Source organism: Trachurus japonicus, chromosome 11 (assembly GCF_045865225.1).
Source record: "Trachurus japonicus isolate A0001 chromosome 11, Traja_1.0".
In the NCBI taxonomy this organism is placed as follows: Eukaryota; Metazoa; Chordata; class Actinopteri; order Carangiformes; family Carangidae; genus Trachurus; species Trachurus japonicus.
Window position 1 is genome coordinate 27,136,418 of NC_140917.1, and position 16,366 is coordinate 27,152,783.

The 16,366-nt window shown below is 43.8% G+C and overlaps 1 protein-coding gene across 1 annotated transcript; it reads left to right on the top strand.

Annotated features, from left to right (window-relative positions):
• Positions 1–258: 258 nt before the first annotated feature.
• LOC146979002 (polypeptide N-acetylgalactosaminyltransferase 15-like) lies at positions 259–6,889 on the top strand. The gene is made up of 10 exons (XM_085792110.1): positions 259–1,221; positions 1,336–1,502; positions 1,646–1,850; positions 2,670–2,840; positions 3,655–3,772; positions 4,256–4,450; positions 4,526–4,657; positions 4,778–4,879; positions 5,483–5,662; positions 6,249–6,889. The coding sequence occupies exons 1-10, from the start codon at positions 689–691 to the stop codon at positions 6,438–6,440; spliced, it is 1,995 nt and encodes a 664-aa protein (XP_085648236.1). The 5' UTR covers positions 259–688; the 3' UTR covers positions 6,441–6,889.
• Positions 6,890–16,366: the final 9,477 nt, after the last annotated feature.

Consider the following 16,366-nt stretch of genomic DNA (forward strand, 5'->3'; position numbering starts at 1 on the left):
TTAGGATTTTTGCACAAGTCTTTGGAGGAATAATGACTCCACGCTGAGCCCAACATACTCCCACATCCCTTTATGAAGTCAATACAGCAATGATACGTCACCAAACACCATAAAAACAATAAGGTCTGTTTACTCCGACTGATAATCTGTGCGTCCCAGGGGAGTTGGAATTTCAGGGTTTTTTTCTTTCTTCCACATCAGGTTTTGTCTGAGGAGGTGTTTTAATCCCTCTTACCATCTGAGCTGGTTGGGCTGCTTGGAGACGGAGCTCCTTGAGCAGATGTAGGAGCAGGTGGATGTATCAGGTGCATCTCACAGTGGTAATTTGGGGGGTTCAGATTTGCGCAGGCTTTAGGACCGCGGGATGAGCTGGATGAGAGGCAAAGTCTGCGCACCTCCGACCACTTGAAGTTGAGGGTTTGTCCTGAACCTGCCTTGTCTTGTCACTCGAGTCCCAGGTCTGGAGCTTCATGGATACAGCTCTGCTGCTCAGGGGACTGATGAATATGTGCGAGTTGTTTCTTTTTCTCTTTGTTGGATATAATCCCTGTCGACTCTCATCACTTTGGTGAAATGCAATCGACTCCAAAGTTGAGGCTATGCTCAAAAATGTGGAAGCCAACACAGCACTGGGCTAACTTGTGAGCGCTGCACACCCCCACACCCCTCCTCTGCACTCTGCAGCAGCATGAGGCTGTGGAGCAGAGCTACAGCTGCCCGGAGGAGGATGCTCTGCCTCTGGCTGCTGCTCCTGGGGTTCGCCCTCGTTACACTGGCGCTGTCGGATCTCTTCAACCGCGACAAAAGTCACAGTCATCACAACCCGGGCCCTCCCCGCCGCCCCCTGCAGCGGTTCTCCAGTCCACTGGACCTGGAAGTCATCGTGGACTCTCGAGATCCTGCCTTGGAGCTCGGCGTCGATCTCGCCCCTTTAAAGTCTCTGCAAGAAGACCAGCTTTTATTCGTGCCATCCTCACAGGCCACAAAGAGCCCGCCGCAGAAAAAGGGGAGTTACAAGGTGCTTCTTCCCGGAGCAAATAAGGACGCCACGGCTCCGGCGCCTCCTCCGACGCACGGTGATATGGGCAAAGCGGTGCGGCTACACCTGGGAGGCGCGGAGAAGGAAGCGGAGCTGGCTGCAGTGCTGAAGTACGGCTTTAACGAGGTGGTCAGCGAGAAGGTTTCACTGCATCGCAGGCTGCCGGAGACGCGCCACCCCGGGTGAGTGCGCGGCGGCACAGTGGCCAAGACGCGCGACTGGAAAGACACTGGGGGCGTTTTAAAGTTGATGAAGTTTGTTCCTTTAGTACTGTGTCTTTGTCTCCGACCTGGCAGGTGTTCAGGGGAGCAGTACAGCGAGTCGCTTCCATCCGCAAGTGTTGTCATCTGTTTCCATGACGAAGCCTGGTCCACGCTCCTGCGCACCATGCACAGCGTCCTGGACACTGCACCCACACAGCACCTGCAGGAGGTTCTGCTGGTGGACGACCTGAGCCAGCACGGTACGTTCATCCATCCATCCATCCATCCATCCATCCATCCATCCATCCATGCATGCATCCATCCATCCATCCATCCATCCGTCCATCCATCCGTCCATCCTATGCTGACCACATGTTCTTGTTTTCCACACTGCACCCCTCAGGTCACTTGAAGACTGTGCTGAGTGAATATGTGTCACATCTGGACCGGGTGCGTCTGATTCGCAGCACCAAGCGGCTGGGTGTGGGAGGGTGCCGGACTCTGGGTGCTGCCCGGGCTGCAGGGGAGGTGCTGGTGTTCATGGACTCCCACTGTGAGTGTCAGAAAGGCTGGCTGGAACCACTGCTGGAGAGAGTGGCCCAGGACAGGTACCAGCACCACCACCACCACCACCATCACTCTGATTATCTACAGATCAATGAATCCTTCTTGAGGATTAATTAATGAAGGGTCAGATAAACATTTGACCACCTGTTGTGTCCAGACTCAGCCTGTGAGTTTCCTCCTGCTGTTTGACACGACTGCCTGTGAGAAGTGAGAAGATGAGGGCTCAGACTTATCAGTTGTCCTCACTCATTAGTAAAGCAGGGCTATACGTGTGCTGTGTGTGTATCCAAGCCTCAGCTCTCATGATTTGGCTCTAGTCTTGTGTCTCGGGCTGCCTGCAGCGCGGTTCTAATTAGACTAGGTAATTAGGCTGAACTCTCCAGCCTGGAATCTGCAACCACTCAACTTTCTCAGCCACATGTTTGACCCTTCTCCCATTTCTTGCTCTCTTTCTTCCTCCCCTCAAATCTTTTCATTTCATTTCCTCTGAGCATCACATCCTCTCGGGGAAACATTTCAAATAGCATATGTGGACCAGAAGAGACCCCAACAAAGGTCATGTTACCAACTTGGCTTCTGTGACACGGCTTGAAACGTGATCAAACATAGGCATTAGTAATGAAAGAAAAACACACACAAGCTACACACACACACACACTTATGAGGGAATATTTTTTCCCTCTCTTGGTACCCATCTCACTGCACATGAATTTTAAATGCCAAATGCTTCCATATGTTTGAGTGTCAGTGCTGCACTTCACATTCACTGAGTCGCACCGCCTGATAAATGCCAGTAAAAAAAAAAAGTCTGGTCTGAATATAAAAATGAGTGTTTAGATGGATGTGGTGTCCTTCTGCAGGACCAGAGTTTTATCTCCCATCATGGATGTCATAGACGGGCAGACCTTTCAGTACAATGCCACCCAGTGGCCAATTAGAGGAGTGTTTGACTGGAGACTGAACTTCCACTGGGCATCAGGCCTCACCATGCAAGAGAGCAAGGACCCAGACTCAGCTGTGCAACCTTTACGGTGAGTTCACAAGACAACATCATCCTGGCCTTCATGACATGAATATTCCTAAAATATCAGGGAGTAAATATTATATTCTAAATGAACATTTCTCCCTTTGTGCATACACAACAATCAGCCCTAATGTTAAAACAGGTTATGATGAAGCTGTGGGAAATGACTGAAACTACAAATTAAGTCTCAAATGTCTAATGATTCAGGATGAACTCTTAACCCTCCTGTTGTCCACCTGGGTCAAGGAAGGAAGGAAGGAAGGACGAAGGAAAGAAGGAAGGGAAAAGGGAAGGAAAGATAGATGGAGGGAGGGAAAAGATTAGGTCAATTGGGTCAAAAGGGAAGGAAGAAGTAAGGAAATAAGTAAGGAAATAAGTAAGGAAATAAGGAAGGGAGGGAGGGAAAAAGGATTGTGGAAAGAAGGAAAGGAAAAAGGAAGGAAAGAAAGATGATTGAGGGAACAGATTTGTTCAAGGAAGGAAGAAGGGAAAGAAGGGAGGAAAGAAGGAAGGGGAAAAGAAAGGAAAGAAAGATGAGGAGGGTCAAGTGGATCAAAAGAGGAAGGAAGGAAGGAAGGAAGGAAGGAAAAAAGGATTGTGGAAAGACGGAAGGGAGAAAGGAAGGAAAGAAGGAAGGATGGAGGAAGGGATTTGACCCAGAAGGACAACAGGAGGGTTAAAGTGGGCTGCAGATACGCACTATTCGGCCACAACAGTGAAAACAGTCGCCTGTTTTAATGCCATGGATGAACGCTGTGTATGGGAAATGTGGGAGCGCTCTGAAATTCACATTTTTGTGATGCCGGTTCTGACTGTGGCAGGACTCCAGCATTAGGAGGTGGAGTCGTGGCCATCGACAAACATTTCTTCCAGAGTGTGGGAGCCTACGACCCCGGGATGCTGCTGTGGGGGGCGGAACAAATCGAGCTTTCAATCAGGGTAAAGGAAAAGTGATTTATTTTCAACTTTTCCAGCTAAATCCTCCAGTTCACACGCTCGCGCAGAGCTGAGAGATGACAGATTGTCTTTGTTTTTCATCTTAAGTCGCATATGGTATCTCAAAGATGCTTACCCCAGAGTGATTCAGCTGCCTTCTGTCAGGGCTTCAGGAATGTAGCGCTGGGACACGATGCCTTTTGCAAATGGAAATCTCAGGTTGAAGGTCTGGGAATGTCCTGGCCAGTCGACACATGCTCAACTGTGAGAGCAAAATGTTATAAAACCGCTTAGTTGTCCATTAAAACATAACAGAATTTGGATTTATGTAGAAATAATACACTTTCAACTCCTTGTCTACACATGATTGACAGAGAATAAAAATGTAATTACTTTTCCCGCCTAAATCACTCAGTCACCAAGTGTTTCACAGTTAAAGCCTCATCATAAGAAAAACCACAGCTTCTATCCCTCATGTTATCCTAGGTGTGGTCGTGCGGGGGCTCCATGGAGGTCGTCCCCTGCTCTCGTGTTGCCCACCTCGACCACCACCATCTGCCGCACCACTTCCCGGACCAGGAGCTGCTTGAGAGAAACAAGATCCGCATTGCGGACACCTGGATGGACGCGTACAGGAAGATTTTCTACAGGAGAGACACCCTGGCTCATTTCATCAGGCAGGTGTGTGTGTGTGCTTGTGGTGAGACGATTGGTTGGTGAGTGTGAAGGAAATGTAATCTCATAACATGTCTGCAGTCTGAGAGTCCAAACATCACAGAGCGTCTGCGGCTGAAGAGGACTCTGGGCTGTAGGAACTTCCACTGGTACCTGACGTCAGTTTACCCGCAGCTCTACATCCCCCAGGACAGGCCTGCACTGTCGGGCGAGGTGAAACACACACACACACACACACACACACACACACACACACACACGTTAAACACAGGATGTATAGTACTCAGTGGTGGCATGACAAGATTGATGTATCATGTTCCTGCGTGTTTGAAGCTGTACAATGTGGGCGCTGGCAGCTGTGCAGACTGCCCTCGAGGACTGGGACCACAAGGTGGGCCCTTGAACATAGCACCGTGCAGCGGGACGGGCAGCCAGGTAACCATGACTACTGATATTTTTCCATGGGGAAAGTAGAGATGCACCGATCCGATACCCAGATCGGATATCGGCTCCGATATTGACTAATTAGCTGGAACGGATATTGGATGAATGAGGCCGATCCACTCATTTCTTTTTTATTAATATCATACACAGCAATACAGTTACAGCGATCTAGTGTCATTTATTTCTTTTTGCTGCTAATGTAGCCTACACCTTGTTATTTGTTAATAAATAATACTAAGTACATTTATATCTGTGTTAATTTGTTACGTCTTTTTTTAACAAGGCTAAAGGAGCAGCCACACTATAACCGACCAAATCGCGGAGCGTCGTGTCGCTCCCATTGAGAATACATCAGGCGTCGTATAGACCTTCGTATACACCTTAAATGTTTATGTCAAGCCTGATGCCTTCACTCACATGGAAAGGTATACGGTTCATTCATTCAACAGTAGTATGGGATCGGTATCAGGTATCGGTCGATACGCTCAGCCCAGGTATCGGATTGAATCGGAAAAAACTGGATCGGTGCATCTCTAGGGGAAAGAAAGTATAAAAGAGTGAAAGTGACACAGATGATGTGTTTTGCCGCTGCAGCACTGTGATCTAAACCTGGAGGGTGAAGTGCGATGTGGTCCGATGGGGGCTTTGTGTTTGGACGCCAAAGGAGAGAGGGTGGTTCTCTCTCCCTGCCCCGCCCACAGACCAACCAGCACCACCAGCAGCACTAGCAGCAGCACCAGCAGCACCAACAGCTTCCAGTGGAAGTTCATAAAGGCAAGGCGAAGAAGTGAACTAGGGATGTCACGATTACCTGTTTTCATAATTAATCGCATAATTAATCGGAACGAAAACAAACTTAGACAACAACTGACTGTGTAACTTTGTTTTCATTCCATGCGAGTTGCAGACAGAGACATGCGCGACTGGTTAAGTTTGGCAGAGCAAACGGATTCCCCCCAAACAAACGTATTTAGTCGATAACAGCTCGTCAGCCTGTCAAACATGCTGCAATGAAATAGCGGCCAAAGTACTAGGAAATATTTCTGATATGAATCATCAAGTGTGGGATACCCACCCAGCTCTGTAAGCCAAAGTAAAGGTAAATACACAGTAACTGGGTTAAATTACCGTAATGTCAATTTAGCTTTTCACATTTGATTTGACACATTCTGTTGTAAAATGATTTAATATAATAAATCGTATTAATCGTGATAATCGTGATTATTTCTCTGACAATAATCATACCAAGAAAATCTATGATCGTGACATCCCTAAAGTGAACCTATTCAGTTTAATCTGAAGAGGCTGCTCGAGTGGTGCAGGTGTTTGTGTCTAACACTGCGTCTGCATTCTGCTTCAGCTGAGCGGTCAGCTCGTTCACCAGCACTCTCAGTTATGTCTGGAGGCCGTGACGGAGGGAGCGCACACGCAGAGCAGCACCAGAGAGGTGGACGCCCACACCAGCACGGGGGGGCTCTTCCTACGCGCCTGCACCCACCACCCCAAACAACAGTGGCACTTTGAGCAACTGGTGGCTCCTAAAGGTGCCTGATACACAAAGCACAGTATGTGCTGTGGTGTATGTGAAAGATGTGAATCATAGGCACATATTATCATAGGCTATATTAACTATGCGTAGTGGCATACAGTATGCCTTTAGTGAAATGGTGTAGAAAAATATACAAAATATAATTTTTTTGCTCCACTTTGCTCTCGGCTTCTTTGTTCCTGTTTTAAGGATTGCAAATAGCATTTATTGTGTCGAGTAATAAGAAACAGATGATCTATTACAGATATCAGTTTTAACATCTATGATTGTGTTGTGTATTTAATCATATTCATTGTGGAAAAAGCTGTAGAGAGAACTGTCTTAAATTATCAATTATATTTTACATCAGTAAATGCTTTCATTAACGCATGTGTGAATGTTTTAATTATCTAGTTACAGAATCACACTGAAAAACACCAAATCTCTCTGAGTCATCCACCACAATAGATACCGCTGGAAGATCAGTCAGATTGTCAGACATTCTCCCAAAATGTAGATTTTAATCGATACAAAACAGTTTGTATCTTAAACAACACTTTAAACACAAAACAACCTTCCATTCTTGTATCTAATAAATAATTAAAAGTATCATTCAGGACCTGTCACACACTCAGGATGAGAAGGGATGAGAACAAATAGCCTATCACCTGCAGTATTTTTCTGAAGGGTTCCTGTTATAAAGGATCAAATACCTTCTTAAATCATCAGTGAACAAGAACTAATATGAAAAGAGAAGTCAAGAGGATAGTTATTAAAACGGATTGATTGATCTTAGGAAATATTCTCATATTTTAGATATTGTAATTTTCATGAGCGATAAGCCATAATTAACAACAAAACAGCAACATGGCTTGTCATTCTACATGTATTATTGAATATATGAAAGTTTCAGATTTTCACAATATTTTTTGCACCTGTAAAAGTAAAAGGTTACAATCTGCACATCTTTTGTTCTTTTAGTTCCTCTCATGTTGTTGAGTGGGAGTCAGACATGTTCCTACAGAGCAGAGGTGTCCACATGTTTACAGAAGATTGAGAGGGATATCAGTCAAACACACTGCACACACCCATACAGCCTTGAGAGGTCAAATGAGGTAAAATACATAAAGTAATGAAAGAACACATCTTACAGGGTTAATAAAGCTCTGATTAAGGTTTAGCAGCTACTGTTTCAACTACCTTCTCCACTGTGAACAGCAGAGGGAGCCTTCTGCTTTAATAATCCACAGCCTGGACTTATCACTTGTTACTGTGACACACAGAGACCCTCCCATTAGTTGAATTTCCATAAAGGGGTTCCCATGTGAGCTTTCTATGATTTAACATAATTATGTGCTGAGAACACAATAGTAGGATAGAGCACGCACATCCAAAGTATTGCAGGTGCACGGCTAACAAACAAACAGACTTTTAGAAAAAGGGTGAAGTCTGCACACTGTTGTAGCTCCTATAATGTTTAATGAAATGTATACATACAATTAACATTTGAGGAGCTACAACAGTGTGTGGACGTAACCTTTTTTCTTAAAGGAATAGTTCACCAAAAAATGAAATTCAGTCATTAGTGACTCACCCTCATGCTGATGTGCATCTGGAGACCCGGGAGGCCGGTTCCTAGTCCAACGAAAACTTTATATGAGAGTAATAGGACACAAAAAGGTCCATAAAAACGACACAAAAACCATTTAATATTCCTCCACACTGCTTCAACTGCAATCCAAGTGTCCTGAAGGGAGATAGTCCAGAGTTTACTGGAAACAACGTCCTTTAGGACATTTTTACAGCCTAAACAGTCGATGCGCTTGGATGTGACCAGATTTGTCTCAATGACGTCGTTTCAGGTAAACTCTGGACTATATCCCTTTTTGTGTCGGGACCTATTACTCTCATATAAAGTTTTCGTTGGACTACGATCCGGCCTCCCGGGTCTCCAGATGAACTTTGAGGGATAAAAAATTACTCCGGAGTATTCATCAGCATGAGAGTAAGTCACTATTGACTGAATTTCATTTTTTTAACTATTCCTTTAACATAATTATGTAACACAGTGGGCCAAACTGATGTGCTGATTTCTTACAGAGGGGTGGATGCTGATCTTGTCTGTAACCAGTGATCACCTTCCACAACACAGCCTCACGTGTTTGAGCGAAGACCCCGAGCTGGTCCTCAATAACTCCCTTCTTTGCCTCCAGGCACCGAGCTCTAATAACTGCTATACTCTGTCACAGAGCAATGCTCCTCTTTAACCCGTGCTGCACTTAGCCCAGTCAAGTACACAGCACCTTTTCAATAAAAAACAGTCATATGGTCTGTCTGCAGCTCCGAGGCATGGGGTCAAAGACTTGGACAAACAACATGTCGTTGATTAGCATGTTTTCTCTCAGTTACATAACTACTGGCCGCTGTAAAGGAAGGACAACGTCTCTGCTGAGCGTCTTCAGAGGACGGCAGGAGGTCAAAGACTCATGGTTGATTTCACTGTGCAACATGTTTGCCACGACACTTAAAGCTCGGAGAAAGTATAATGAAATGAAAAGATAATGGCCGACACTCTAACCCTGACACTAAGACCCCAGGCTCTTTTTAACAGCTTAAAACCAAACACTGTTTAACAACTTCATACTCAATGACTTTCACTTCTCTATTCAGGGCCGTTGTAAAGGGGAGAAAGGTGATCATAATTCTAGGGGCCCAGCGCCCAGTAGGGCCCACAAAAAACCCCAGTAGTCTAATCTATGTATGACTGATTTATTCTGTATAAGACCCTGACTAATACTCATAGTAATGCTGCATTAGCATCAAAACAAAGTAGGCTAAATCAAAAATGATATGTACGTAGTCTAAGAAAAACAGTGGAAAAGTCAGGGGGTAGGGGCCCACTTTAGTATTCTTTCAGGGGGCCCAGAATTCCTAGCAACAGCCCTGTCTCTATTATAATATGATTTTGAACTGATGGCATTTCATGAAAAAAATGTTTCATTCCTTTTTATAGAGCTGCAACATGATTAAATAGGATTTAGTTTAATTCTTTCTCACAGTGCTGCCCATGCCGGGTCACCGATACACTTTTCAACAAAACCAACAACACTTCTGTGATATCACTAAAATGGTAAATAACTTTTTTAATGTTTTATTCAGCAATGATATTATTTTAAGTTGAAGTGTGCTGTTTTTTTTAAATGCATAATTCGAAACAAACAGGCTACATTCAATATAATATACAAAATACAACCTCAGTGCAACAAGAGTGAGTGCAGCTGTGGCCACATGCTGCAAATTTGATTTCACCTGTGATTTCCAATTGAGACTAATCGCATGAACAAGGTTATAAGAAGCACAGCTTCCTCTGTGTTGGCCTGGGTTGTGTCAATGCAACATGGCTCCGCATGGTAAGAAACTGCCTGAGACCAGATTGTATAAAGATTTGAGGGGGAGCGGTGGCAGCGGTGGTGGTGGTGGTGGTTAGGGGGCATGAGAAGAGGAAAACTTCCAATAATGGAGGCACTGAAAACAGGCGAGTCAGTGTTTCTGACTTGGCACAAGGATTAGCTGGAGGGAATCGGTGTTTCAGCGACTGATCAGACTGTGAAGTCGACCGTGTGGACGACGTCCAGGAGGAAAATCATTACTCACAAAACTGTGAGATTAAACTTTGCCAGAGAGCACGAATAGAGACCTGGTGAATACTGGCAGCTCATGGTTTGGTCAGGTGTAAACAAAATACATTTGTTTGGATCAGATGGTGTCCAGCATGTTTAGTGTAGATCTGGCCAGGATCATCACAGTGACTGGTCCCTGGTCAGTGCTGACTGTCAAACACGCCGACTCACAGCAGACGAGCTTTTTAAAAACAGAAGGCAGAGCAACAAAACGTCTCCAGCAAATAACAGCTGAAAAGAATCACCTGTGAAGAACGGCAGAAAATGTTCTGGTATCATCCACAGCCCGGGACACAATCGTGTAAAATACCAAGAAAGACATTACAGTTTTATGGCCTTTGGTTAAATAAATGGACAGGATTTATAATTTAAGATTTTAACTATATCAACCATGCACTCAGTTTTGTTGTTTACAGTAAGTAGGATTAAAACACTAAAAGTGCAAACTGTCTTTGAAGCTACATTTCATCCTCCAACAGAGGTGAGTGACTGTGTGATGACTACGAGCAGAGTTTTTAGATTTAAAGTCTCCTGATAAAACTGAATTAACTGTAATATAATTTGGAACATGAAATTCTTTCAGACTGAGTTGCACTGAGGAGCAGCGTGATCTGTGTCAGTACAAACTGACTGACTGATCACCAGGCTACATGAATAATGTTCCACATATTTGTACGTGCATGTGGCCTCCCTGCAGCCTCTCCTGTTAATCCCAGAATGAGTCAATTTATAACAAACAAAACCCCAGGAGAGAGATGCATGTATATTTAACTGGACCCAGCATGTGTTAACACTGAGGCCGAGTCTACACTGTATGTTACTGTGGCATTATGGGACAACACCAGTCCCAGCTCCTGACCCTCCACTCCTCAATAAGATGGGTTTGACTGAGGGCCTCAGATTGTTATCTACACAGTAGTTCCTGCAGACCGGGAGGCTGCAGTTTCAGGACCATAGTTCTTCAGAACAGCACCACCTAGAGATCAGGAGCTGATTTAAGAACCACACGTCAGGTTCAGGACCACATTTCTAGGACCCCAGTTTCTTGCATCAGTGCCAGTTAGGCACATAAGAGGTGGCAGTTTTCTTTATTATTGAAAATGTTCTATACAAACTATATGTAGCCGATGATCATATCTGGCCCTCTGCGTTGTGTTTTCTCACGGCCTGCCCTAGGTGGGGTTCGAACCCTGGTCTCCTGCACGGCAGGCGACGATGCTAACCGCAAGTTGGTTAGCACGTCCTTTTTTTATGGGTGAGTGATTGCACATCCGTTACATATACAGTATAAAAGATTATATGAACAAATATTGCCATGGGGCAAATCACAGGTGTATGAAATATGAAAAAAAAATTGTGTAAGCAGAGAACTTCATGTCTGGAACAGAACTGATTGGCACAGTAAATAAAGTGGAAGTCCTTCCAGCACCTGGTGCAGCACTTTATTTCTGATGAGCATCTCCACTCCAAGTTTGTTAGATGCAACATAAAAAACAGACTAATTGTTCAAACTGAACATTTTGAGCTCATTTCACATACACATTAATTATTCCTAAACCTAGTACCAGACCAAAAGACAATTTGAAATGAATCTTTATCTATGAAATACTTCAAGTAGGTTATACAACAACAATGATGATGATGTGCACTGGGTCTCTCAGCTTTGTATCAATACTATACTTCGTATTAATGTAGTTGTCAAAACTGTCAAAACATGATAGGAAAATGTAGTAGTAGGCTATTTGTGGTAAAACAGTGAGAAGCACTCTGTATGAGTAACATTTCCCTCAGATATAAAGTATTAATGTGACTCAAAAAATATAATTTGATACAATAAATACCCTAATATGGCTCCAGGACCAAAGTTGTGTATATAGCTTATAATTTCATTCTGAGTGTGGTAAAAGGTGGGTAAGGGTGCTAGAGCCAGATCTGTCTTATTTCTGGAGATCATTTCCCTTCTTACCGTGCTCCCTGTCTTCATGCTGTATAGATGCGGTGTACAGTTATATAAATATCTATTTTTCTTTTATAAAGAAGCATTTTATGGAGTTGTGTTTTGTTATTTTTTTGTCTGTCCCTTCTTCTTTGTGTGTATATCTTGTTTGCTGCTTTCTTGGCCCTGCCTTGCTTGGAAAATAGATTTTTTTTTTTTTATCTCAAGCAATCTGCCTGGTAAAATAAATACTAATATCGACTGTCATACTTACACGATGTCGTCCATCTACATCACTACACAACAAAATGTGGTCCTGTGAGGAAGTAGGCCTATCATAAAAAACAACATGGTCCTGAAAGTGTGTAGCTGGAGCTGTAGTCCTGAAACTGCAGCCTGCCTGTTAAAAGCCTTACATCATGTTAAATGACTTTGGCCTTTAGAGTATAACGAGGCTATTGTGACGATTTCCCAAAAAGAGATGTGATGATTTGCCACATTAGCAGTGGCAGTCAGTCACTGGTCTCTGTGAAGTCAATCACTGAAAACGAAGCGTCGAGAGAATAGTTCCAACAGCCACTGAATGGTTCATCAACACAGCATGGTGACATATGGTGCTGTCAAATAACAACCTGATCCAGGAGGAGACGTTGAACAGGCCGCTGTGTTTAAGACTCACTGCTTTCATAAATAAGGGGATTTTTGCTGTTTCTTATGAAAAATGATTTTAGGGAAAGTAGCAGCGACCCCGGAGCTACAGAGGAAAGTCCTGTTGTCTCATAATAGGCACGCGAACGCACCACTTTTTGTTGTTTAGCTACCGACACGTTCACACAGACGTCATGTTGCTCACCGGTTGTTGAAGTGTCGGTGTCGCCCATAATACATCCATGGTGTCGCCTCATCACCACCACCACCTCCTCCCATCACCCACTTCTGTTGACAAAACAATGACATCACACTTTACTTTCCCTCTCATTCCTCCTCGCGCGCTTCAGGGTCACGTGATGCTGTTTCCTGGTTTGTTTTTGTTTTGTTTTTTTCTTTCGTGTTTACCTTAAAGGGAAACGTTTATCAAAATATGATCAAATGTAGGCTATCTATTTTTGGATATAAGAAGCTGGTACAAACTTGTAAATATATTTTAATTAAATTAACAATCAATCTATCAATCAATCAAATGAGCACGAAGTCGTGTGGGAGGGGCTTGTGTAATAACTGGGCCTAATTGAACTCACAGTGACGTAAGAGATTTAAGTCATTTGTAGGCTAATGTTTGTATTCCTATACAGTATATAAATACTTGAGCTTTTTTCAAGTTATTCAGATTTTTTTTTTTTCTCTTTTGGAAACAGTTTTCATTGCTCCATGTGGCAGGTTGGCAAATAAATCACCAACATACCATCCAACTGTGTTTTTCCAACTGTGGTGGAGACTGGCACACAACCCTGAACCAGCTTTTTGAGAGATATTTTAAATCCCTGTAGGCTATCTAAATTTGTTTTAATTTTCAATTAATGATGTGAGACAATATTACTCCATCTCTGTTCACTTTAAGTGTAGGTGTGAGTTCAGATATTCTCTCATAGTAAATAACTTTTAACGGCCTAAGTTCTCCTCATGAGACATTTCTTCACACCTTCCTGTTCTGAACCTGTCCTCCCCCTCTGTTGCTGTGTGACCTTTTTCCTTCCCCTTGCCTCCCCGCTGTCTCCCATCACTTGCATCTTCCATCTCTTCTCCATGCTGAGGTGAGCGTGAGCCACTGTTACAGTTTTTTTTTCTGCTTCCCTGCCACCCCCCAATACACACATAAACACACACATCTTCCAGAGAACCGGGGTGACTCAGATGGATGTCAGCTGCTGCGATGCAGGAAGCTGTGGCCTCTTTATGAAGATCCATGGTGCTATTTCACCCAGGACAGCGGTGGCTGTACTTACTGTGCACGCCTCAAAGAGCCTTGGGTCTTCTTTACACAGACACTGTTGTTTCCAGTGATTCGTTATGTGCTTGTTGTGCAATTAGATCTATGTGGATAGGCCTCAGGAGCCAGCACTGACACTGAGCAAAGATTAAGGGCATTAAAATGTGACAAAAACTTGGCTTGGAGCAGCAATTAAGGTCAGAGACAAAAACGGCTTTTGAACATCTCATTTAGAAAAGTTTCTGGTGACACAAACGCTTTATGGGGGCACCCTTTAAATTCTGAGTCAATGTTTCAATAACACCTTCATTTCTGTGACTGATGACACAGTTTGTTTTTTTAAACTGCCAGTTCAGCCAAAAAAAATACATTAAGAATTGTCATCTTGGGAAAACAGAAGCAGCCTGTTTTTGTTCTGGTGCACAAAATGTTTTCTGTGCATGCATATAAGGTTTTAACTCAGGTCAGATAAACATAATCATTAAATGGTAAAAAAAAAAAAAAAAAATACAATAAAAAAATTAATAATGATAATGTAACTGAGCTAGAATTCTTCATAAACTAGACAATAAGTGAGATGGAAATTTGGGGGGTATGTCCACTTCACTAAAAAAAAAAAAAAAAAAATCTCCAGAAAACTAAATGGGGCTTGCTGACACATTCTCTCAGCCAGCTGTTGGTGTGGTGTTAGACCCTGCATGTAGTTTGCTGTTATCGCTGCCATCTCACGTTATGAAATAAGTCACTTACAGTAAATGGTTAAAAAGAAAAGCTTTATTTGGGGCTGGTTATGTGAGATAAACACAGCATCACACGGCAGAAGAGAAAGATACATTATGTACAGCTGCCTACTAACAGTGTTTTAAAGGGTAAAATCCTGCCAGGTGTTCACAGGCAGAGGGATACCTCCTGACTTTCCAACAGAGACCCTTACTGTTACACTGAAGCCGCTGTTACATTAACACAATGGGAGACAACTATTTACCCAAAGCTTTACATAGGGCTACTGATGATCCTCCTATCCCGCTGACTAAAAAATGCCAGACTCCTCTCTGACAGTTGAGCAACAAAAGAGTAATTTAGCAGCTGCTTCAGTATCCTGGCTTGATGAGCATAGGCAGACCCGCACCTCTAAAAGAAGAAGCCACCATTAATCTCTACTTCTGACATGCACATTGTTCTGCTGCCCATCCCACCACCACCACTTGTTCCACAGCACCCAGGGGAGCAGTTCAGACTCATTTATCAAACACACAAGATGTCCTCGTCCCTCTCCCTCCCTTCCTGCTTTAAACCAATGCAAATATAACTGTTTGGATGTGCACCAGCCGCCGCTGTCTCCTCCAGAGTGGAACAGATAAATGTAAAGCCCTTGTGTGGAGAGCTTTTTTCCCATATTTTACATGTGGATGTGCGTTTTGATACACGCATAAAGGCGCAGACGCTCGGTATATGGGCGTACACATGTGCAAATCGAGTCAGACCACACACATTCAAACACAGCTCACAGCTCGGCCTCTGTTCCTGGGGAGCCAGCCTATCAGAGCTCAGACACCGGCTGAATGGAAAGACTGCATGCACCAACAGCTGGCAGATTTCAACATATCTCCATTATGTGGGAAGAGATGAAAGGAGAGAAATGGACAGGTTTTTATTACCTGAGAGAAGTTCTCACCTCCTGCACAGCGATGGTGTTTTTAGTGCTGAAATCTGGGGCGAGGGACAAGTGAAGAGGCTCTTTTCACAGGGATAAAGTGCTCATTTGAATGGAAGAGTGAGTGTGTGTGTGTGTGTGTGTGTGTGTGTGTGTGTGTGTGTGTGTGTGTGTGTGTGTGTGTGTGTTTGTGCTCATACAGCATTTTTGTGTGTGTTGTTCAGATGAAAAGAGTGGACAGGGATGAATAGTTGCCGTATTTGGGTCAGGGCCATCATCAAACAATGTGAATCGTGTGGATTAGACACATACACAGACCCAGAGCACGAGAATGAACATGAAATACAGAGTTAAGTGTATGTTAGGTGTAAAAACCTGATATCAAACCTGCCCACATCCCACCTCTTTGCACAATCAGCTTTCTCCTTTTAACATTTCTATAGAGCCTTCCCTCCCTTTCTCTCCTCTCCCCTGAGTCAGACTCAACAAATCGAAAATCATGAGTGGTGGGAAAGGGAAAAAAGCACGGGAGCAAAGGGGGAAGGCAGATGGGACTGAGTTTGCTAATGACAGATAAAGTGGGAAAGCAGTGAATAAAAGATGAGTTAGCTAGCAGGTGGATAAAATGATGCATAAACAGCCAGGATGGGATTGTCTGTACACCATTAAATATGGATGGGCCTTCAAGACCCAGGGCTAAATAACAGCATTTCCACAGATGTGCTGAGGGCGCTGCTAAATACACAAATAATC